This window comes from Aspergillus brunneoviolaceus, assembly GCF_003184695.1.
Source record: "Aspergillus brunneoviolaceus CBS 621.78 unplaced genomic scaffold BO95scaffold_19, whole genome shotgun sequence".
NCBI classification, from domain to species: Eukaryota; Fungi; Ascomycota; class Eurotiomycetes; order Eurotiales; family Aspergillaceae; genus Aspergillus; species Aspergillus brunneoviolaceus.
In genome coordinates, this window is record NW_020290749.1 from 231,902 (window position 1) to 252,623 (window position 20,722).

At 56.1% G+C, this 20,722-nt stretch overlaps 8 protein-coding genes across 8 annotated transcripts; 3 read left to right on the forward strand and 5 right to left on the reverse strand.

The window, feature by feature from the left end:
* Positions 1-144: 144 nt before the first annotated feature.
* Positions 145-2,571, reverse strand: BO95DRAFT_73559 (FAD-binding oxidoreductase). The gene is made up of 5 exons (XM_025592187.1): positions 1,973-2,571; positions 1,676-1,889; positions 1,213-1,613; positions 770-1,146; positions 145-676 (listed from the first exon to the last, which is right to left on the reverse strand). Exons 1-5 carry the CDS (start codon positions 2,255-2,257, stop codon positions 421-423), a joined length of 1,533 nt encoding a protein of 510 aa, XP_025444250.1. The 5' UTR covers positions 2,258-2,571; the 3' UTR covers positions 145-420.
* On the forward strand, positions 2,572-3,628 carry BO95DRAFT_73558 (uncharacterized protein). The gene has a single exon (XM_025592186.1). It carries the CDS (start codon positions 2,887-2,889, stop codon positions 3,451-3,453), a length of 567 nt encoding a protein of 188 aa, XP_025444251.1. The 5' UTR covers positions 2,572-2,886; the 3' UTR covers positions 3,454-3,628.
* A 1,617-nt stretch (positions 3,629-5,245) lies between these two features.
* BO95DRAFT_73688 (uncharacterized protein) lies at positions 5,246-6,155 on the forward strand. The gene has a single exon (XM_025592188.1). The coding sequence runs from the start codon at positions 5,351-5,353 to the stop codon at positions 6,113-6,115; it is 765 nt and encodes a 254-aa protein (XP_025444252.1). The 5' UTR covers positions 5,246-5,350; the 3' UTR covers positions 6,116-6,155.
* On the reverse strand, positions 6,156-7,055 carry BO95DRAFT_73697 (uncharacterized protein). The gene is made up of 2 exons (XM_025592190.1): positions 6,875-7,055; positions 6,156-6,800 (listed from the first exon to the last, which is right to left on the reverse strand). Exons 1-2 carry the CDS (start codon positions 6,924-6,926, stop codon positions 6,196-6,198), a joined length of 657 nt encoding a protein of 218 aa, XP_025444253.1. The 5' UTR covers positions 6,927-7,055; the 3' UTR covers positions 6,156-6,195.
* BO95DRAFT_73690 (uncharacterized protein) lies at positions 6,923-7,841 on the forward strand. Its single transcript, XM_025592189.1, has one exon. The coding sequence runs from the start codon at positions 7,185-7,187 to the stop codon at positions 7,755-7,757; it is 573 nt and encodes a 190-aa protein (XP_025444254.1). The 5' UTR covers positions 6,923-7,184; the 3' UTR covers positions 7,758-7,841.
* An 81-nt stretch (positions 7,842-7,922) lies between these two features.
* On the reverse strand, positions 7,923-9,491 carry BO95DRAFT_441015 (putative mitochondrial phosphate carrier protein (Ptp)). Its single transcript, XM_025586088.1, has 4 exons — positions 9,196-9,491; positions 8,714-9,133; positions 8,304-8,656; positions 7,923-8,249 (listed from the first exon to the last, which is right to left on the reverse strand). The coding sequence occupies exons 1-4, from the start codon at positions 9,312-9,314 to the stop codon at positions 8,218-8,220; spliced, it is 924 nt and encodes a 307-aa protein (XP_025444255.1). The 5' UTR covers positions 9,315-9,491; the 3' UTR covers positions 7,923-8,217.
* A 234-nt stretch (positions 9,492-9,725) lies between these two features.
* Positions 9,726-19,009, reverse strand: BO95DRAFT_491873 (putative polyketide synthase; the record flags this gene model as incomplete). Its single annotated transcript, XM_025590669.1, has 5 exons — positions 9,726-12,372; positions 12,424-14,635; positions 14,685-14,905; positions 14,961-17,059; positions 17,177-19,009. The coding sequence occupies 5 exons, from the start codon at positions 19,007-19,009 to the stop codon at positions 9,930-9,932; spliced, it is 8,808 nt and encodes a 2,935-aa protein (XP_025444256.1). The 3' UTR covers positions 9,726-9,929.
* A 543-nt stretch (positions 19,010-19,552) lies between these two features.
* On the reverse strand, positions 19,553-20,257 carry BO95DRAFT_358483 (DUF341 domain protein; the record flags this gene model as incomplete). The annotated part of the gene is made up of 1 exon (XM_025582410.1): positions 19,553-20,257. One exon carries the CDS (start codon positions 20,255-20,257, stop codon positions 19,553-19,555), a length of 705 nt encoding a protein of 234 aa, XP_025444257.1.
* Between the last annotated feature and the right edge of the window lie 465 nt (positions 20,258-20,722).

The following is a 20,722-nucleotide window of genomic DNA, read 5'->3' on the forward strand; positions in this document are numbered from 1 at the left end:
TAATATCTCTGTCAGGGCTGGGAGCCCTACAATTCCTTATAGGGAAATAAGATCACATACGCGCAATCAATGGGATCAATAGGTCCGCTGTTAGGGCCGATTCAGGGACTGAATCGGAACTGCGCGTAATGATGGCCGAACCGCCATTTAGTGCTGTTTTGAACGAATCGGATTGTTCTTGCCCTACAATCCCATGATACCATGTCGCACGGCGTGGAAGGGACCATCTTCGATCTGCGAGGCGTCGCAGTCAAACAATAGAGAAAGCCCCTCTCCCAGCACCCGGAGGAGTCCGCAACTAAGGTACCATACGACGACACCGACAATGCAACCCCAAAGTTATGTAACAGTTGCACCTGGACATGCACGCACCCTACCATTCAATCACGACTGTACACCTTCAAACCAATTTCAGACCTTCTAAACAGGAATCGGATTGAAATACGCGAACCGATTGTCCGGATCGTACTCCCGCTTCAAGGCGCGCAGCCTCTCCAACCGCCACCGCTCATACCCATACATCGAGTCCAGCGACTCCGTCCCAAAGGCATAGTTGACGTACGTCGTCGGGCGCCGGGTGGGCTGTCCCTCATTCCACAGGTCGCGGATGCGACCCGCCCACTCGATCGCGATATCATCCAACGCATCATCGGGTACGTGGGTGACAGCGGCCCACCTGCGCAAAGGCTCATATTAGCGACTTGGCATACTTGCCTGATAGAGTATAGCTCCCACACTTTGAGCCTTATAAGGGGCGGGAAATACATACATGAGCAGATAGTCGTCGCGGAAGGGATACGCCGACGAGGCGGGGTCGACGGCCAACACGCCCTGGAGGGAGTAGCCCTCCATGAGCACGACGGAGGCATTAAACGCGGGAATGGAGCGCAGCATCTCGCTGAAAACATCATAGATCGCCCGCTGTGCGGTCACGTTGTACACTTGCAGGCCCGCGGTTGAGACCATGTGCGCGAGACCGTGCGCACAGATCGAGTCGTTCACGCCGGTCTTCTGGGCGTTCGGGATCTCGGTATACGGGACGTTGCCGTCGTCGACGCGGAGAGGGTGCAGCGCGTCGAAGGGGGCCAGGTGAGGCTGCGCCGCGGCTTCGGGGCCGGAGTAGGCGAAGGACCAGAGGATGATTGCCTCGCACGGGGTTAATATACTTCAGGTTGAAACGGTGATGAGGATTGTGGGAAGGGCGGGTGCTACCTCCGTCGCGCTGACCGTGGGGTCCAGCTGATACATTGTGTATTGCCACGCGATGTCGACCGGCTGCGTGCCGTTGCCCTGCAGCCGATTCAATTCTTCGAACAACGGCTCGAGCTGCGTCTGCGAAAAGACATAGTTCCGGTAGTACCAGGTCTCCTCCTGGCGGGGGAAGATGCGCAGTTCGAAGCTGGTGACCACGCCGAAGTTGTGGCCCGCGCCTTTCATGCCCCAGAAGAGGTCTGGGTGCGAGGTGTCGGACACTGTGATCGTGGTCCCGTTCGCAAGAACCACGTTCAAGCTGAGGTAGTTGTCGCTGACCATCCCGTGCCGGCCCTGCAGACGGCCGTGGCCCCCGCCCAGACCGAGACCGACCATTCCGACGCAGCCGCAGCTTCCGGTGGCTTGGGAGATTTGTCAGCCGTTCAGTTTGTCCGATGCAAAGTAGGATAGGGGGGTGACTGACTTGCTACATAACCCTGTTCCCACAGCACGTCTATCACCTCCTGGGCAAACGTCCCGCCCTGAAAGCGAGCGGATTCGCCATCCGGATTGATGTCGATTCCAGTCAGCAGTTGCATGTCAATCTCCAGACCGTAGAATTGGCCCGGAGTAGTTGTCATGCTGTGAGCGCGGTTGACCGTGAAGAAAGGCAAATCGTTCTCATTGGCGTATCGAACCTGATATTCGCGTTAGCCGTGCATTTGTTGTTTGCACGCTTCCAAAGCAATATGAGAACGCGAGAGGAGGTGTCAAGACGTACAACAGTGGCGACATCCTCCTCGCACCCTACGCGTACGACCACCTTGATCTTCGGGGGTTCGTACGCCTGGTACCGTGACGTTGCGTTCGGCCACAGCGGGCTGTCAGGCCCAAACACGCTGGACGTGGAACAGAGCAGCGGACTGAGTGCGGCCTGCACTTGCGCTGTGTCCAGGTTGGTGCGACTTGGTAATTGGGGTTGGTTTGTCTCCACGGAAGACCAGGCCCATGCCAAAGGGCTTAGAGCCGCGAGGCAGCACGCCGCCTGATAAAGTAGTCGAGCCATTGTTCTGTATTCGAGTTCTGCACGAAGCGTCTGGGTCGATGCGCATGAGAATGCGCTTGTTTAAATGCGTTTTGATCACTCGTTCCACCAGGACTGACCTCGCTCGGTGTAAACTGGTTCCGCTCGGGATCACTCAAGGCAATGCAAACCTTTGACCGTGTAAGACAACAAGACCGGGCGGGAGATGGTCCCGCTATCTTAGCCGTACTTCTGTGATGCACGAAGCCTTTGAACCTTAGAGGATGAAGATAGTCTTATTTGACCGCGTCTGGATCTCTTGTTCCACAAGATGCGGAATTGCTGGATGAAAACTGGATCAGGTCAGGGTTATACAAGGCAGCGCAAACCTTTTAGCGACAGTGTAAGACACCAAAGCCTGGCGAGGAATGCCTCCGCGAACTTAGCTGGTTATGAAGTCATCTGAACTGCACGAGGAAAGAAGCAGAAACTGACTATTGAGATTTAGTGCAGGGTTGCAATATAAATGTATGCATGCATGCAGGCGAGAATGTGCTCCTGAGTACCTGGTTGGCAAATACCCTGGCGTGGCATTATCATTCCTGTTCGCGCGGGTACTCTGATAGGGTTGATTGGTGGCCAAAAGGAGGCGGGAGGATGAGGGGGGATTTATGGCTGCAGAAAGGCTATCCAATCAGGGCACAGTAACGTGCCCGAGAGAATTGTCTTCCATGAATGTGGACCCTGATGGGATACTAGTGATGCTCATCTTGATCCCCCTTTTCCTCCTCCTCGTGTTTTTTCACGATCTGGGTAATGGCAGATTCAGTCAGATAATTCAACACGTCAATGATTCGGCGAACTGGGTACTCTTGGCATGCATAGTGATGCAATGGCTCATGCACGGGGGTACGAGCACTGATAGTCGTACAGCCTTCAGTCAAGCATTCCAGTCACCCAGTATAGACAGAAGTAGATTTAAGTTCATAATTGCTCCTTCATCGCCGATATATGTGGTTGTGATGTCCAGTATCGGCCATGTGACCCACGACATGCCGGTGGATACGTGCTTATCTCGTTGTCACCCGAGGTTGGCGGTGGAGTCATTTACCAAAGGGAACAGCAGAATAAGAGTATGTAGAAGGTTCCCCCAAGCTCCTCCGGGTTTGGAGATGGTTGAGCGTTCATACTGGGGTTGTGTGCACGGGTACTGCATGATCCTGCAGCTCATATACTGATCGTCACGTGACTGTCGACTCTCTCGCCCTACACTGGACACTTCCACCAATCCACCTGGGCTTGATTGTTTTTCGTCATATCATGGTGGCCAAACTGATTCACCATGCTTGACTCCTGGTTTCGGAGTCTTGGAGTAAAGGGCCGTGACGACAAACTATTCTGAGCAGTATATCGCGCACGGTGAAATGGCAGCACATTCCTTAAGCTGTAATCCGACCGTTACGTAGGTCGTGGAGGCTCGATGCTCTGGCTTCTGTATCTGCGGACAAGAAAGCCCCTATTCGCTGCTGAGGTGACAGCCGTACATGAATGGTAACGCCAGCCAGAAAGCCGACTTGAACCGGACCGATCATGCGGAGGATTGCGGGTAACGCCCGTCTTTTGTTGTCAAGGTAAAACTTCCGATAAACTCTTCGCCAGGTTCCAAGACCTTGTCACTCATGCGAGATAGCATATCGACAATATCCCAGTGCTGCCGAGTAACGGCCTCACGATATAGGCGCCTGATGATCCGTGGATCCGCCACAATGTCCGCCCCCGTGTCGACGAGCAAGCGAAACTCAGCCAACTTCCCAAGAACCAACGCTCTCTCCAGGTGGGAAGCTTGCATCGCCATCGTCAGCCCGTGTTCGATGAGTAGTTCAATAAAGCGGTGACTTTGCTCGCGCTCAAGAGCGCACCCCAATGGGCCCAGTGTAAGGTTCGGAATACCCTGTCGAGGAGGTCCTGGCCTGGGAGATAGCGAAGTATTCGGACTTGCCCCGTGTTCCAGCAGAAGCTGGGCCATCTCCGGAGACCCGCAGGCTGTCGCGGCTACCAGGGCCGTGGAGTCATTTAGGGGCTTTTGATAGTCGATCTCGGCGCCTCGTGCAAGGAGATCCCGCACGCGATCAAAGTCGTCTTCCCGAGCGGCGTACCACAGCAGTTGGTGCATTTCCCTTTGACGGACCCGATGCATCGACGGATACTTGCGCTGGAGAGCGTCGTCCAGGAAGTCGCCGATCTCGTCGAAGCGCCGATGCGCCGTAAGGCCCATTGCGCGTCCCCCCGAGGCATTGACGGCCAGCAGATTGGCGCCGCGCTCGACCAGCATGCGAACGGTCTCGAGGTGACCATGATAGGCGGCGAGGTGGAGCGGGCTGTTGCCTCCCGGGTCTTTGGTATTGATGTCGGCGCCGTGCTCTAAGAGCTTCGCCACAACGCTGGTCCGGCCGTTGCTCGCCGCAAAGAGGATGGGATGCAGCTTGAACGTCTGCCGGACCTCTGGTGTCATCTGCCGGTGATATGACGCATCGGGGTCCGTGCTGGTGCAAGACCAGTATGGTGTTTTCCAGCTCACTTCCACCCCGGAGTCCAGAAGTCGTTGCACCACCTCGTCCGCGCCGTGCGCGGCTGCACTGTTCATCGCACCTTCGCGGCCCCGCGTTCTGACGTATCTAGCGAATAGGTAGCCGTTGAGGAAGTGATAGAGGGGATCACTTTCCAAGAGCACAACCACTTCTCTAGCAGTCAGCAGGTCGGCAATCATAAAAAGCACGTCATTTGGCAAGCGAAGTAGGGACATCTCTTGAGAGTATGTCTGAACCGGTACAAAGGCGTCTTTAGTATGGAGTGTCGATGATAAAGTAGGAAATGTGGAAATGATGGTTTCGGGGAACATGGCATGGGGAAGATGGCCGCGGGCCGAAGCGATAGTATGACACATGCAAATAGCATAAACAGTCTAAACATGGCAAACATGGTAAACACAGCAGACCAAGCAAGCCGAGCAGACCGAGCAAACCGAGCAAACCGAGCCAACATACCACCACCATCACCACATCAACATATTATTCCATCTGCCTTGCTTCTCCTTCCGACAACCTCCCTCGATAATTGCGAAGCCGTGACCACCAGATGCCACCACGTCGTCGCTCCAAACCACAGATCTCGCTCTGGAGGCGATTTCGGATCTGGCTCCGTTATGCGAGGTCCCCGCTTGAATTACGCGCTAGTTTTCAGCGGCTGAGGCAGAACCACAAACATCCCTTGATAGCACTCCTACGCTTGTTCATTCCGTATCCATCTTGGTACTTCAAGATTCCCGGTCCGTATTCCTGTCGAGCACTCATCGAGGATGAAAACCGTGGAACTGGGATTATCAAGTCCATCTTTGGGGATCTCCACAACCTTATAGCAATCCCCATCTGGCGCATGCGCGACACCCCACTACGGTCAATCTACCGCCTCTACGCCCTGTTCCTGGCTGGTCAATACGACTTGATGGGATATGAGACGGAGTACTTCTTCAAGCGCCCCGACTGGAAGCTCCGCGACATCCCAGATCCCCAAGATCCCGACCCGCTCCGTTATGCTGTGGTTGCTTGTATTGTCGAAGAGTTACACCGGGCAGTGAATTGGCGGCTTAGTCTGGGCCTGCGAAGGAATGGTGAACGCATCTACCGCGATCGGGACGACGATCCGTGGCCACCCTACCATCCCGAGGAACTACCCGGATGGACAAAATCTGTATTGCCCGTTGACAAGGAGCTACTAAGGCAGTGTGTACCTGCCGAGAAGTTGGACGGACATGGAAACCTGGTATTGCAGGAGAATGGAACCAGCCCCATCTTTGCACAACGTAATATCGTGACAAACACAGGATGGCTCTATACCATCTGAGAATGAACCGGTGAGAAGAACGGTTGCGATGCCAACTCCGCACCTCTACTTTGGTTCATAGAATCCTGCCAAGCCGGGCTCTACTTGAAGACATCCTCCCCGTATTTTGCCCGATATTCTCTCCCTATCCGTTGCATGGTCTCATGGGTCGGGAGGACATCGAAGCCGTTCACGTCCATCGTGCGGCCCGATTCTTCGTCAAGAGGACCCTTGTTGCGTACTCTCAGCTCTCTCAACAGCGCAAGTGCGTCGAGCATATCGAAATCCCCCTTCTGATCGCGGCCCCCGGACTGGATGCGCCGGAATTTGCGCTCGAGAGCCCACTCCAGAGGAGCCGCCAAAACCTCGAGATTCTCTCCTTTGAACAGCGTAATGTTCTGCCTCTCGGCCTTGGCGAACAAGGCCTGGCGAGTGTTCCTGGTCACAAAGACAGCCATATCCTCATTGACCCACTCCAGGTTGAACGAGTGCCGAACTGCTACGGCGCGGATGGCTTCCTGCAAGGGAAGCTGAATGTCCTTGTCTTCGGCGAATTCGGGCTCCATGAGAAAATCGATGTCCCCGGTGCTTTCACGATTGCGCAGATACGAGACCGCCAGAAAGCCGCCGGCGGCGATGATGCGAATTGGAGCGAATGCTACTATGAAATCGTTGGCGCCCAGTTCCTTGTCGAGCGCTGCAAGTCCTTTTGTCGGAAGGGGGAAGGGAGAAGATCAGCGGGGACCAGCTTGGAGACTAAGAAACGATCGTGGCACGTACCTTCGCGGAAGTCATTTTCATCTAGATAGCGCTTTTGCTGCGCCGCCATCATTTCGGTGTTGTGTTTCCTTCCGTTACTGGCTTTTCTGATACGATATATCGTGCATCAGGAGTTGGAGGATTATTAAGCAGACCGATGACAAAGGGATCAAGAGTTGTCTTGAGCGGATCTATATGATCCTGGGTGCTGGTGGTGGCTGCCAGTTCTCCGTAATAATTTCGAAGTGGTGTACTGGTTCTTGACCCTGGTTCTCACTCACCACTCATCGGGCCTTGTAAATACGCACCATGGTGAGGCCTATCTCCATCCATGCTCCATATCCCAGAGCAGTCATTCGCCTCCACACATCATCCTGTGTGGAAGCGGGTGGAGCAACGCGGCAATTCCCGGGCGGATCCATATGGGACGGCGGGGCATGTTTATGGCCTTATCTCTCAGGAAGCAATCATCCACTCTACCGTCCGATACCGTAGCACAACTGCTCCATTCGTTGAACCGGAAAGACCTTTGTATCCTCCCTTGAGCTTTGCAAGAGAGCAGTCGATCTTCGTAGACTTCGCGTTCGGTGGGATGATACCATCATCATCACCATCATCTCTTCGACAAGTTCAACGACTCCCCAAGCCGACCGATGCCTGCGCCTTCAAGCTCAACCCTAAAACTTATATATCCCCCGGACCGTCACCCACGGCCTACAGTCTATCTCCTCCGCATCCTGCCCCAGCCTCCACACCCGATCCAAGGCGCGCTGATCTCCAGGTCCACGGCGCGGGACTGCTGCGGGGCTGTGGGGTCGAAGAACCATGGGCGCGCCCGGTCCATGTCCTTGCGTCGGGAAAGGTGGCGTGTGCGCGCGGACCGAACAAGTTGGCGAGGAATTAGCGGGGGATATGCTGCTATCGATTGTCGCAGGGGAATAAGGTCGTGGGGTTGTGAGGCGCTCGGGGGTAGTCAAAGGGTGGCGGGATGGCGCGGTCTGGGGGGGGGGGGGGGTTACTATGTCTAGGGTCTGCTGGTCGTAGTTGGGGTCAAGATGTACTGGACTGCAGCAGGGTTTCTCACTCTCTCGTTAGACCTCTCTATGCGCTTGTTTGTCCACATCATCCACGCTATTATACATTCACTTATGCGGGGACTCAAAGGATGATAATGCCTGCCACGGCGTGCAACTCGTACATACCAGCTTGTGGGCTTACATAATCCTCGAGTAGGCTTGCAGGATCCGTACCTGGCTCAAGGGTAGTGCAGTAAATACAATAGGTCTGGCTACATCTATCTCTATACCGCAACCATCTTCCCCCCCGTCTAGAACATACCAAATGTGCATATTTACAGCAGCCTCTTACTTGGCGATCTCCACACCATTCGTCGCACCTAAGCGTCCAGAGTCAGCGTCCGTGATCCACCAGGAAGGGTAACTAGACTTACCAAGAGCCTTCTTAATGTCACCGTAGATGGCGAACTGGCCGGCCGTGAGACCACCGATCATGAACAGACGAGTGGGCAGGCCGGCGAAGGAACCACGAATGCCGAGCTCGCCCGCGATCTTGACGAGACGGGAGACGGTGCTCTCGCCGGGGAGACCCTTGGTCTTGTTGATCTTGGACAGCATCGTATCGGCGGGCTGGGAGATGATGGCCGCCGCGAACCCGGCAATGAGACCCGATCCCAGGTTGACCCCGGTCTGGGCGCCGTTGGACAGCTTGGACTTGTCCAGACGAGCGAAGACAGCCTCAGAAACCTTCTCAAAGGCCACGAACTTCGTCACGGTGTAGGGGACCCTATATCGTGTCAGTGATTGCTGTTACTCGCGCAGTCTCTCGATTGGCCCAACGTACTGCTTCAGGAGAATCGGACCGAAACCACGGTAGAAGGCACCGACGCCCTCGTTCTTGAGGATCTTGCCGAACCCGCTGAACAGACCAGTGGCGAAGCCAGGCTCGGAGACAAGACGGATACGCGTAGCCTCGAGCGGGCAGAGAGCGATCGAGGCGAAGAACTCGGCGCAGGCGGCGGAGACCGAGTAGACCGCGATGCGGTTCTGGCGGGCCTTGTCCAGACCGATGACGTTGATGGATTGCTGCTTGAAGAACTCGTAACCTCCAAATTTGAAGGCGCCCTGCATGAAGTACCCGGCAAAGGTTGGGCCGAAACCGGTCAGGAGAGCCCCCGCGCCCTCATTCTGGATCACCTGCCGGAAGCCACCAATCATACCACGGTTGTAGGTTGCGGGGTCGAGCTGGATCCGGGTCTTGACGCTGTAGGAGTGGGGAGGGTTAGTAAGTGATGAAGATGAGATACTGGAGATGGAACGACATACACATCGACCGGAGTGAAGGCACCGTGAGTCACCGAGCAGCAGACGGCACCGGCAAAGGCGAACCGCGCGTAAAGGCCAAGGCCCTCAGCCTTGTTCTGGGCAACGGGAGACACAGCCATTGCGGTGCTGATGAAGGCGCGCAACAGGGAGGATTGAGGGGATGGAAAAGGGAATAGGTGGTCCTGCACGGATCTGGGATGAGTGAGAAAAGGTTGGAGAGTAAGCAGAGCAGGTTGCAGTGTTGTTGACAGTTTGCTGTTTGCTACTGCGGTCAGCATCAGACTAGCGGCTGGCACGTGTTTTGGGGGTTGCACCGGCGATTCCTTCGGCGTATTTATGCCCTGTTCGGCGTTTGACACTTTACCTTCGTAATTTATGACTGTGGGCAGTGGAGCGATCATACAACAGCGGGTGGCGCCTCTTCCCGTCACGGGTGTTACTAGCGGGTCCCGTGACCGCCAAAGCACGCCAGGGTTGCTACTATAAATAGCACAGACCCTCACCTCATCTTCCCAAGAGATATCTGGTAACTGAGATATGGCATTTCTAACCTGTATTTATGTATATATCTACCCTAGATCTTATCTAGTGTGATTGTGATGTCTTATGAATCCCCTATTCCGGTGGGAGGGAATTTGATGCTGTTGAACAAGTGATGTAGAAATATATACTAGTATTCATGATGGGGCGAAGATCACAGCTCAAATGCACAATATTGCACTACCACCGCACCATCAAGCCCTCGACTTAGCCCCCTGATCCAAACGTCCATCTTCCACCCTTAGCGCTGGGTTCCTCGAAAAGATACTGAGAATGGACAAGTACGCGTCCATGACCACCTCCGCATCCCGGGGCCCGTGCCGCCCCGCCTGCAACTTGACCGTGATCAACGGGTCCTTGGACGGGTCATCGCTCATCTCGAGGGTGATATCGTACGGCGATCCCGCGCGCGGGGTGCGCGAGTCCACGATCTTCGCCTCCCCGATGGTGCCGCTCTCCGCCTGGCCCTGCTTGTAGTCGAAGACGGCCTGGAACAGCGGCGCGTGGGAGTGCGGGTCCGCCGCGGAGGGCGCCGGCAGGCCGAGCCGCTCGAGCATCGCCCCGTAGGGCACGGCGCTGTGCAGCAGCGCCGCGCGCATCTGTTCCTTCGTGGCCATGAGGACCTCGTTGAAGATCTGGTCCGCGTGGTAGTGCATCCGCACGGGCAGGAAGTCAGCGAAGAAGCCCATCGTCGCCTGGTCGGTGCCCGTGGGCCGGTTGGTGTCCGCCACGCCGACGACCACGTCCGTGCTGGAGGACAGGCGCGCCAGCAGCACGACGTACGAGGCCAGGTAGTAGTGCATCGGTGTCACCTTGTGCTTGCGGCTGCGGTCCTTGATGCGCACGGCGACCATCCGGCTGAGGCGGGCGGACACCTCGTGCTCCGTCCAGGTGGTCGGCGTGGCGCTCGCGTGGGCCTCGGGGACGTTGAGGATCTGCAGTCGAGCGGGAAGGGTCTCGAAGAGGCCGCCCCAATACTGCAGGTCCTCGGTGAATGCGCCGGATTCGAGCTGCTTGCGCTGGCGGAGGGCAAAGTCGGCATAGCTCGGCGCCGCCTCCAGCTGGACGCCCTCGTACAACTGGCCGACCTCGACAAAGAGGCGTTCGGTCGTCCAGCCATCCCCGACAAAACGATGGTAGGCCATGATCAGAAGGTGATCGGTGGGCGACCACTGGAAGACGACGATCTTCCGGGTGTCGCCCTTCGCTATATCGTACTTGTAGCTTTCGAGATCCTTGAACCCTTGCTCGGCGGCGGCTTTGTCTGCCACTTTGACCACTTCGAAGTGCACTCGCGGGGACCGCAGGATGGCTTGGATGGGCTGCGCCGCGCCGTCCGGATCGGCGATGAAACAGGTACGGAACGCGTCGTGCCGCTGTAGTGCTTGATTGAATGCCCATCCGAGACGGTTCAGATTGAGGGGACCATACATGTAGATGCCAATGGTGCTGTTGAATGTCGCCGGATCCAAGGGAAGTTGCTGTTGTTTCCAGGCGTACTCCTGCGTGAGGGAAAGTGGCACTTGCCGTTCAAAGCCATCCTCATCGCAGGAGCGCGGAGATGGGGGCGTCGGAACATCGTCGTAGTCAACGACAGAGAACGAGGATTCGTCGGACGCACCCACAGTCGACGACGGCGGGATAGGCTGCGCCTCAGCGGCAGACTGCGCTGTATTTTCCAGCAACGTAGAATTAGCTAGGGGGATCGCTTCAGGTGTCAAGCGGGAGACAGCCTCGTCGATCAGGTCAGCGACCGAGGCACCACCAAGGATCTTCAGAAGGGGAATGTCGATGCTGAGGTTCTTGGTGAACCATGAGCCGACGGTAACGGCGCTGAGCGAATCCACGCCCTGATCGATCAGAGGTACGGTCAGATTGAGCTCATCCGCAGCAGTGAGCTGTAAAGCTCCCCGGATCCTGCCGGAGAGGCCGTCAAGGATGATGGCGCGAACGTCTTCCATAGTCTCGGCCTTGAGAAGTTGGTCTTTGACGGACCCGACCGCCCCAGCGGCGTCCTCGCCCTTGGTGTGGTGATCGGACAGCTTGAAATACGCAAAGCGTGGGTCGTCGAAGTAGGGGATTCGGTCGTGGTTCGCAGGATCCATGTAGGGCATACCGGTGATGACCTCGACATCCGTCGTCTCCCAGTTGCGACCAGCAACGACGGCCTCTGCAAAGAGGGAATGCAGCTCCCATTCGTTGACCTCGTCGAAGATGAACTTGACGACATCGTACTCGTGTTCGCGTCCCGCTCTCGCAATGAAGCCGACACCGAACACGGCGCCGATGTCGATGGTCGATGCAGCCATCCCCCGAGCGCGTCTTTGCTGAGCAAGCGCGTGCGTGTATGCATTCGCAGCGCTGTACGCCGCCTGTCCCGGATTGCCGGAGACCATGACGAAGGAGGAGAACATGACGAAGAAGTCCAGCGGGTTGGCAGGATCCGAGAGACGCTCGTTGAGCAGACGAGCTCCCGTTACCTTGGGCGCAAGCACCATCTCCAGCATCGACAGGTCCATGTTCTTGAACATGACATCCTGGAGGACAAGTGGTCCAAAGGCCACACCGGCAATCGGCGGCATAGAGGCCCGGACTCGAGCGAGACCTTCGTCGACCGAGGCCTCGTTGGAAACATCCCTCGAATCCAATTAGCGACAACACTCACACTGAAAGTTGGAAAGAACTTACATCGGTAGAACCATCACGTTGCCCCCAAGCAGGGTAATGTCGTCGATCCAGCGCTGGTCAATCTTCGGAGAGCGACTTGACAACACCACATGGCGTGCGCCGCGCTCGACCATGAAGCGAGCAATCGAACGACCCAGATCACCCGCAAGGCCAATCAGCAGATACGTCTTATTGTCCACGAATATCTGATCGGTCTCCATGGAGCGGACACGGCTGGGGATGATCTGCTCTGACTTCCAGTCGACAACCGCATTCACCTCCGGACCTTCTTTCAAAGACAATATCTCATTACCCTTGAGTATCGACCCACCGTGGCTGTTGCTGACCTTGTTTGCTACCCTGACAGCCTCCGCCAGACACTGAGACGCGGCCGCGCTTTCGACGGAAATCGGCGTAGCAACGTTCTGGAACAAATGGCCGATTCGGCAAATAGAGCAGCTTGACGGGAGGCATCTCTCCAGCCGGTGGCTTAGGCTTGCGGGACTCTTTTCGGGAGACAAATCGTAGAATACTGAAGCGTTCAGCGGCAGCCTCTGGCGAAGGTTACGCTGCGTCTCTTTCTCGTGCAATCGGATCCACCGGATACCGCCCAATTCCGGAGCAGCCTTGGTGGATACGAAGGCGAGTGGGAGACCAGCAGCCGCTGCGTGACGGCTCAGAGACTCGACATAGAGCATGGGGGGCTCAAAGATCAGTACGGATGACCCTGCAGCAAGGTCCGATAGCAGGGTCTTTGCGATGAGTTCTGCTGCGATGCCTGGAAGCACAGAAGTAGTCAGTTCTGCCTTGCTGGTGATGTAAACAAGCCGGTGGGAAGCGACTTGAACAGAGGACGCGTTGGTCTCAGAGAGAGCCACCACCGTGCCGTCGAATCCAGCAACCCTGCCCTGAATCAGATAGAAATAGCCCATCTGGCCGATTCTGATTGCTTTGGCAAGAGAGTACTCCACCTGGACCGTCACAAAGGTCTCGTCAACAGCCAGGGGCACAAAGCGCTCCTCATGGAACCTGAAGAAAGGCTCCTCGTCATCGTATTCCAGAGTCAGCGTCTCCTGTCTCGGATCCAGATCGACCAGAATGGGACGGCGGCCGGAGTTCAGTCGATTATTCCTGTCGACATCCGGCTTGAGCCGCGGCACAACAACGTTGCCATCAGACAAGTACAGTTCGGGCTCCTCGGTCCACAGAATACCGCTCTCCTGCCAGTTCGTACCATCTTCCAGCCGCAAAACGGTCTCAACCAACACCTCGGGTCGCAGATCCTTTGCCTTCTTAACATCCAGAACCTGGATATGCACGTCCGGATATTCCATGCGGAGCGTGCGAAGGAAGCCGATGGTCATGGCTTGCTGAGGATTCTCAACCCAGGCATCCTCCGTGACCCACAGGACATGGTTGGCGGCGTTGAAGATGGTCTGCAGAGCATCGAGTTGCTCCTCATCGAATCCCGCAAACGTATGCTGATCCAGCTCCGAGAGCACCATAAACGTGGACCCTGGCTGATAGTCGAAGTCGATGATCTCCCGGATGGTGGGGACAGTCTCCCATGTGCGCGCTGGCAAGATGACTGGAAGCTGAGCCACGAGCGCACTCGTCTTCGGCGAGGAACCCCCAATCACCACCAGCGGCGCGTAGGACTCCTTGACGGGGGCCGCCAGTGGCGAGTCCAGCCTTTGCACCAGGTCGTCGACCGCGTGAGTAGCGAACACGCCGTTGGGGAAGACCCTGCTGTCCGGGTCAAGCGTGCGGCTATCGACTCCCGAAAACCCCGTCTTCCTCAGCAGTGTGTCCCACCGGTCATATGAGACAAACGGTTCAAGGACACGCCCTTCGTCGTGCCCAGCCCACCAATCCGGGAACAGACCGAAGATGAATCCAATACGGGTGTGCTCACGGTGCGCCACTTCGATGACCACTAACCGGCCCCCGGGCTTGAGCAGTGATCGCACATTTACCAGAGTCTCTTCGAGCCTCGGCGTGGCGTGGAGGACGTTGGAGGCAATGATCAAGTCGTACGAGTTGGGCTTGAAGTCCTGCTCGCTTGGCGGACGGCGGATGTCGAGCGGGCGGAAATCCATCTTGTCCGCATGCTGCTCGAACTCCTTGGCCGCCTGCTCGAAGAACGCGCTGGAGATATCGGTGAAGGTGTAGCTGTTGAACGAGATTTGTTGGTGATTCAAGAAATACCGTGTCGCACCCCCAGTACCGGCGCCTTTTCTTTGCGTCAGTGGCCGCATTGAAGTGGGATACGCTTCACTTACCAATTTCGAGAACATCCAGGTTTTGATACCGGTGATTGATCTGCGCAAGGAGTCTTTGATAGTAGTGGTAAGAATGCCCGTAGCTGACGGTGCCGCCGTAGAATTCGGTGAGCAAGCCATCGTGGTCCATCAGGTCAAAGGCGTTCTCGTTGTTGCGAAGGGTCTCCAAGGCGCCTTCGCCGACTCTCTGGATGAGGCGGACGAAGGGATGCGCCACGTTCCTGGGTCGTAGGTCAGCCAACACTTCTTTCTATCCCAGTAGAGGGAAAGGCTCACTCTCGAATCATCTCTTCAATATCAGCTTTCGTGTCCTGCTCCCAGCCTGGCTCGTACCACACATTGCGGCCCGCCTCGGTCTCGGCGATGATATACTCGCACCACTGGATATGCTTCGTGAAGTGAAAGGCGGCGTTCTCGCGGTCTTCCGCCGTGAGGCTCGCGAGGAACGCTTTGATGTACCAGTACGTAATTCGCTCGATGACTGCCACGTCTTTCCTGTCCCGCTCGGTGGCGTGGTATTTGCTGTCATCGAGCAAGGGCTCGGGGTTGACGGGACCCCAGCTCCACTTGGAGAACATTTCATGGTCATCGGCAGCCGAGAGCGGGGAGAATGGCTTGAAGCTGAGGCCCTCGATGTGGATCATGGTGGCGTCGGTCTCCGGGTCAAAGACTTCAATGTCTCCTGCCACGGTGTTTCCGACGCTCGCCGCACTGGTGGAGATGAACTCCACCTGGCTGGACAAGGCGTGGATGCGATCCGCGACCCACGGGTTCAGCGCAATGCGGTCAATTCCAGTCGGCACCAGGAGAGATCGCAGGCGTCGGTCGCCAGGGGCAGTGTATGCTCCAATAAAGCTTTGGAAGGCCACGTCGAGGGTGGCAGGATGGAGAACCATGTTGCGGTGGTTGTCCTCCAGACGGTGGAAGGCGATGGTGCCACAAGCCTTGCTGTCGCCGCGTCTGAGGTTACTGACGCCGCGGAACTGCTTGGTGTACCCGTACCCGATCTCACTGAGCATGTTGTAGAATCTGTCGATGCTGACATTATTCAGGTGGGGCGGCTCGCCCTGTGGGGGAGGAAGGCTTTCAGGTGATCCTGATCCATAGGTCACAGCGACCGTCCCAGCCGCCGAGCGAGTAAGACCGGTTTCTCTGGCGAGGCAAGAGTTGATGACGAAGCTGTACACAGCGTAAGTGTCTGTGGTCTGCGATAGGTCGACGTCTAGAGTGAGGTTGATCTCCACCATGCTGTTTTCGTCCTCAAAGGTCACGGCCTTGTCGATCGAGAGGTTGATAACCTCCAGAAGCTGAACCTCTCGATCACCGGCCTGCTTCACGGCAGCCTCCATGGCCATGACCACGTATCCTGCGCCCGGAAACACAGTCTGGCCCTGAAGGGAGTGGCCATCGAGCCATTCGATATCACGCTGCCGGATAAAGTTCTGCCACTGTATCGATGACGGACTGCTGTAGACGAGTTGCTTGCCGAGCAGAAGATGGGGCCGTTCAGCTCCAAGCCAACTGCGAAGCGCGCGGGACTCCTTTCTATACGAGCGGTGATGGTCCCAAGAATAGCACGGAAGTTCTTTGGACAAGTCTTGGGTATCGACATCCAATGAGAGACTGCTGTACAGGCTGTCGACGTCGACAGCAGCTGAGCCAAAGCGCGACCATATGTAGCCCAAGCACGAAGAGTAGGCTTCAACGTCATCCTTGCTCCGCTCCATGCAGCCCACATATGGAAGCGGAGCACCGGCGCAGTTTTCAATGGTCTGGAGACTAGGATTCTTCAGAGCCGGGTGAGCTCCCACTTCGACGCAAATATCGAGCGGCATGTGCTTTACCAGGGCCTGTTCGACAGCATAAGAGAAAAGAACGGGAGAGAGTAGGTTAGCACTCCAATACTCAGCCTCGAGATCCTCAGTCTTCATGAGCTTGCCTTCGTAGACCGACGAGATCCAGGTGGCCGTGGGTGCGACATCCATACTGAACTCGTCGCAGTCACAAGCTTTGAGAGCTGCAACATAGGGCTCGGCGCAAGGACGCATGTGGTGAGAGTGGTAAGCCTTGTCCACCTTGAGGAGGCGGTTGAACTTTGACTCGTCGTTGAAAATCTCTTGAGCCTCGAGGATGGCATCTCTGTCTCCGGACAGGGTAACGCTTTCCGGCGCATTGCTTGCTGCCACAGTCATTCTGCCCTCAAAGGCCTCGAGAGCGCATAGGTCAACTGCATCGTCAAAGGAGGTGCCTGCGGCCATCATAGCGCCCTCAATACCGTTCGGCCCACCTGCATGCCTCGACGTGAGGCCGCGAAGGTATGCAATCCGAATTGCTTGGGACGCCGATATGAAGCCGGCGGCGAATGCGCAAGCAATCTCTCCCGAGCTGTGGCCGACGACAACCTTGAACGTCACTCCGGAAGCTTGGAGAAGCTTTGTGAGCATGATCTGGACGGCACAGCAGAGAGGTTGCGAGAAGGTGGCGTCATGTACATTGGAGTCTGCCCCCTCGAGGAGGAGCTGATCCAAGAGCTTCCACGTGGGCCGGTATTCCTCTGGCAAGTCCTGCAAAGATTGGTCCAGCTCTAGGATAATATCGCGGGCATAAGGCACTTCCGAGATGAGAGCCTTGCCCATGGTCGGCCACTGGGCGCCCTGACCGGTGAAAATACCAAGCACTTCGGGCTTGGTCTTGACATCCGAGACCGTTGTGATGCTCTGCTTCCCTTGCACCAAAGCCGCATCACGCTCGAGAGCCTCGGACAGAGAGTGCACCGTCTTGGCTGGTATAGCATGGCGGACTGGAAGGTTCGATCGCTTTTTCAGCAGTGTCCAGGCGAGGTCTTGTAGGCGTAAGCTGGGCTGGCTTTTGATAAATTGACTCAACTCCTCCATAGAGGCCTTCAGCGAGGCTTCTGAATTGGCGGAGAGCGTGATCGGAGCAAGGGATGGGGTGGGGGGCGCATCAATTGCTGGTTTCGAGGCGGGAATATAGGACTCCACGATTACGTGGGCATTGGTACCGCCGAATCCGAACGAGTTGACACTCACTCGTCGCGGTTGGTTGGACTTGAGCTCGGGCCAGGGCTGGAGTTTCGTGACAAGCTGGAGATCGGAGTAAAATGGCGCCACCCTCGGGCTTAGCTCATTGAAGAGCATATTTGGCGGTAGTAGACCATGCTGAATGGCCTGCGAAGCTTTGATCAGGCCGGCAATACCAGCCGTACCCTCAGTATGCCCGATGACAGTTTTGATGCTACCCACGTACAGAGGGTCTTCATCGACGGCACGCTGCCTGTTCCCGAAGAAAGCAGAAGAGATGGCTTGGGCTTCTTGAGGATCCCCTGCCGGAGTGCCTGTTCCGTGCGCTTCGAAGTATTGGCAGCGGTCTTCGGGCTTGGTCACATCGAGGCCTGCTCGCTTGTAGACTTCGCGAATCAGAGCTTCCTGTGCTGCATGGTTCGGCATTGTGATTCCTGCAGTCTTGCCGTCTTGGTTGATGCCGCTCTCACGAATAACACACTCGATAGTGTCCCCGTCTGCGATCGCCTGACTGAGAGTTTTCAGGACGACCGCGGCAACGCCTTCGCCTCTAGCATACCCATCCGCGGCAGCATCCCACATTCGAGAACGGCCAGTGGGTGAGAACATGTTCAGCTTACTGGCTGAGATAAATGGAACCGGACCCAAGATCAAGTTCGAGCCAGCAGCAATGGCGACCTGACTTAAGCCCGTTCGAAGGTGCTCGATGGCGTGGTGGACGGCCACGAGGGAGGAGCTGCAGGCGGTATCAAAGGTCATACTCGGACCGTGCCAATCGAAAACGTAGGAGACTCTGTTGGAAAGAATAGATGCGGATGTGCCGGTCGCGGCATAGATGTTGAGGGCATCGAGATCGTAGTTTTGGTGGTCGAGGAAATCACGTTGCATCATACCAACGTAGACGGCGGTGGGAGAGCCTCGAAGGTCTTCTACCTTGAGGCCCGCAGAGGAGAGACCCTCGTAGACAGTCTCTAGGAGGAGACGCTGTTGAGGATCAATTGTGTCGACTTCATTGGGTGGAATGTTGAAGAAAGATGGGTCAAAGGTGTAAGGGTCTTCGTCGAGAAAGTAGGCAAATCGTGCGTTCGTGCGACCATGATGGGCTCCATCCGGATGATAGAAAGCATCCACGTTGAACCTCTCCTTGGGAACTTTCCTCCCCAAGTCCCTCGGGGTCTTCAGAAGTTCCCAGAGCTTAGAAGGACTGCTGGCACTGCCGGGGAAGCGGCAGCCGCTGCCAACGATTGCAATAGGCTCATTGCGACGTGCTTGAGATTGGGTCATGGCGGCGAGAATGGTCTTTCACCGGCCTCAATGTGTTGAAACTATGAAGTTGTAAGTCCAGACAGCGTCTAACTCTATCCTTTAGTAGGCCCATCATGAGCTTCACGAGAAGCTAAGATCTGACCGGGCCTTTGGGGGAGTGTCCCGGGGCCAGGTTCGGCGTATAGGACAATGCTAGCCGTGCGATAAGCCCGTTTCCGAACTTGCAGTGCGTTCACCGAATTAGGCCATCACCGGCATTTTGTGGAAAAAATACTCTCCCTGAAAATTCTGTGGCGCCGACACTGAAAGGCGAGAAAGGATTCGAGAAACTAGCTTAGGGCAGGTACTGGCTCCGCAGTCCACCGTAAGCGGTCTCGCAATGATGGACAGGATCTGTGAAAACAAAACATCGAGAACACGGAGAAGCAGGTCAGACAAAGCTGCAGACAGATAGTCTTTGATCTTCATTCTTAGTCATAGGCATCAATTACATCATTCGAGATACATGCATGTTTACCGCTGAGCCTTTCTACTGGGCTCTCTGTCCGCCTGAATTACTACTCAACTTGCCATGTCAATTGCAGACATTTCCGACAGTCTCAGGATGTGCTTCACCACCTCCCCAACCTCGTCCTTTCGTGTTGGCAGATGATGGGCGGTGTCCGTTCGAATGATTTGAGCGAAGCTCGGCCGATAGTGGTTTCTCACGAGCTTTCGTGCGCGACCAAGACAGAAGTCTCTATTGCCGTGTATGTGAAGCGTGGGAACGTCAATGTAGGCTTTGCTCAGGCCATAAGCCTGGGCCCTTGCGTTCAGCCACAAGGAAGCTTCGTTCGGAAAGAAACAGCAGCTCATCACGGCAAATTGTAACTGTCCTATCCATGGCACTAGACCCTGTTGTTGCTGCCAGAGCATCATTGCGAGGGCGAGTGCACCCTCTGAGAACCCAATCGCCCCGACGATCTCGGCATCAGGATGACTTGCTTGCCATTTATCCACCGCCAGCTTGACAGACGCGTTGATCTTTTTCAAGCTCTCGTCGATAGTGGTGCCGTCGCCGCCAAACCAGCAGTAATATGGCTCTTGGCCGCTGAACATAGGCAGGACTCCGGGTCCTGCAGCGCATTCCATCGGCCCGTCAAGGAAGATGAACTCGAACGCGTCTCCCAGTAGATAACAGATTCTCGCCATCTGCAAGTTGAAGATGGCTCCCTTCGAGCCCGTCCCATGGAAACACAGAAGGGCTTTGGAGGGTACCCTAGTCATTCTGATTCCCTCGTTAGTGCATGATCAAGAGTGAGGGCAACAATTTGCGACTAACATGGTTGCACTAAACCGGCTCTCGTGTGTCCGCGTTCTAGCCTTTTTTTGTTGATAGTCGATGAGAACTACTTGCTTCGAAGAAGATTACCATCGAGCACTCCTCTCAACAGACACATAGGGAGATCGGGAAATGTTCGCTTCTTTGGGGGTACTACGGGGCCCATAAACCGAAACGCCGAAGAAGGCCGAACGGCGTGGCAGATTGCCGGTATGCTCTACGGGCCGCCGGCAATCTCCCGCTCGCTGCCCACCAGGTAGTGTGTTCCCTGCGTTCTTCGGTCCACGTGGGCATGATCAAATGTAATGGAGTAGGGGCCACTGCGCACTCACAGTAAGGCTTCGGGCCCTCGATAAGGGAATTTTAGAGACTTTCACTAACACTGAATCCACAGTCGCGTTCCCTGGTAC

Coding starts and splice junctions, on each gene's coding strand:
- BO95DRAFT_73559 (XM_025592187.1), bottom strand. CDS start 2,257: ATGGCTCGACTACTTTATCAGGCGGCGTGCTGCCTCGCGGCTCTAAGC. Junction 1,890..1,972: donor AGGAGGATGTCGCCACTGTT/GTACGTCTTGAC, acceptor CGCGAATATCAG/GTTCGATACGCCAATGAGAA. Junction 677..769: donor CGCGACGACTATCTGCTCAT/GTATGTATTTCC, acceptor GCCTTTGCGCAG/GTGGGCCGCTGTCACCCACG.
- BO95DRAFT_73558 (XM_025592186.1), top strand. CDS start 2,887: ATGGCTGCAGAAAGGCTATCCAATCAGGGCACAGTAACGTGCCCGAGA.
- BO95DRAFT_73688 (XM_025592188.1), top strand. CDS start 5,351: ATGCCACCACGTCGTCGCTCCAAACCACAGATCTCGCTCTGGAGGCGA.
- BO95DRAFT_73697 (XM_025592190.1), bottom strand. CDS start 6,926: ATGATGGCGGCGCAGCAAAAGCGCTATCTAGATGAAAATGACTTCCGC. Junction 6,801..6,874: donor TGAAAATGACTTCCGCGAAG/GTACGTGCCACG, acceptor TTCCGACAAAAG/GACTTGCAGCGCTCGACAAG.
- BO95DRAFT_73690 (XM_025592189.1), top strand. CDS start 7,185: ATGCTCCATATCCCAGAGCAGTCATTCGCCTCCACACATCATCCTGTG.
- BO95DRAFT_441015 (XM_025586088.1), bottom strand. CDS start 9,314: ATGGCTGTGTCTCCCGTTGCCCAGAACAAGGCTGAGGGCCTTGGCCTT. Junction 9,134..9,195: donor GCCTTCACTCCGGTCGATGT/GTATGTCGTTCC, acceptor CCACTCCTACAG/CGTCAAGACCCGGATCCAGC. Junction 8,250..8,303: donor TGACATTAAGAAGGCTCTTG/GTAAGTCTAGTT, acceptor CTGGACGCTTAG/GTGCGACGAATGGTGTGGAG.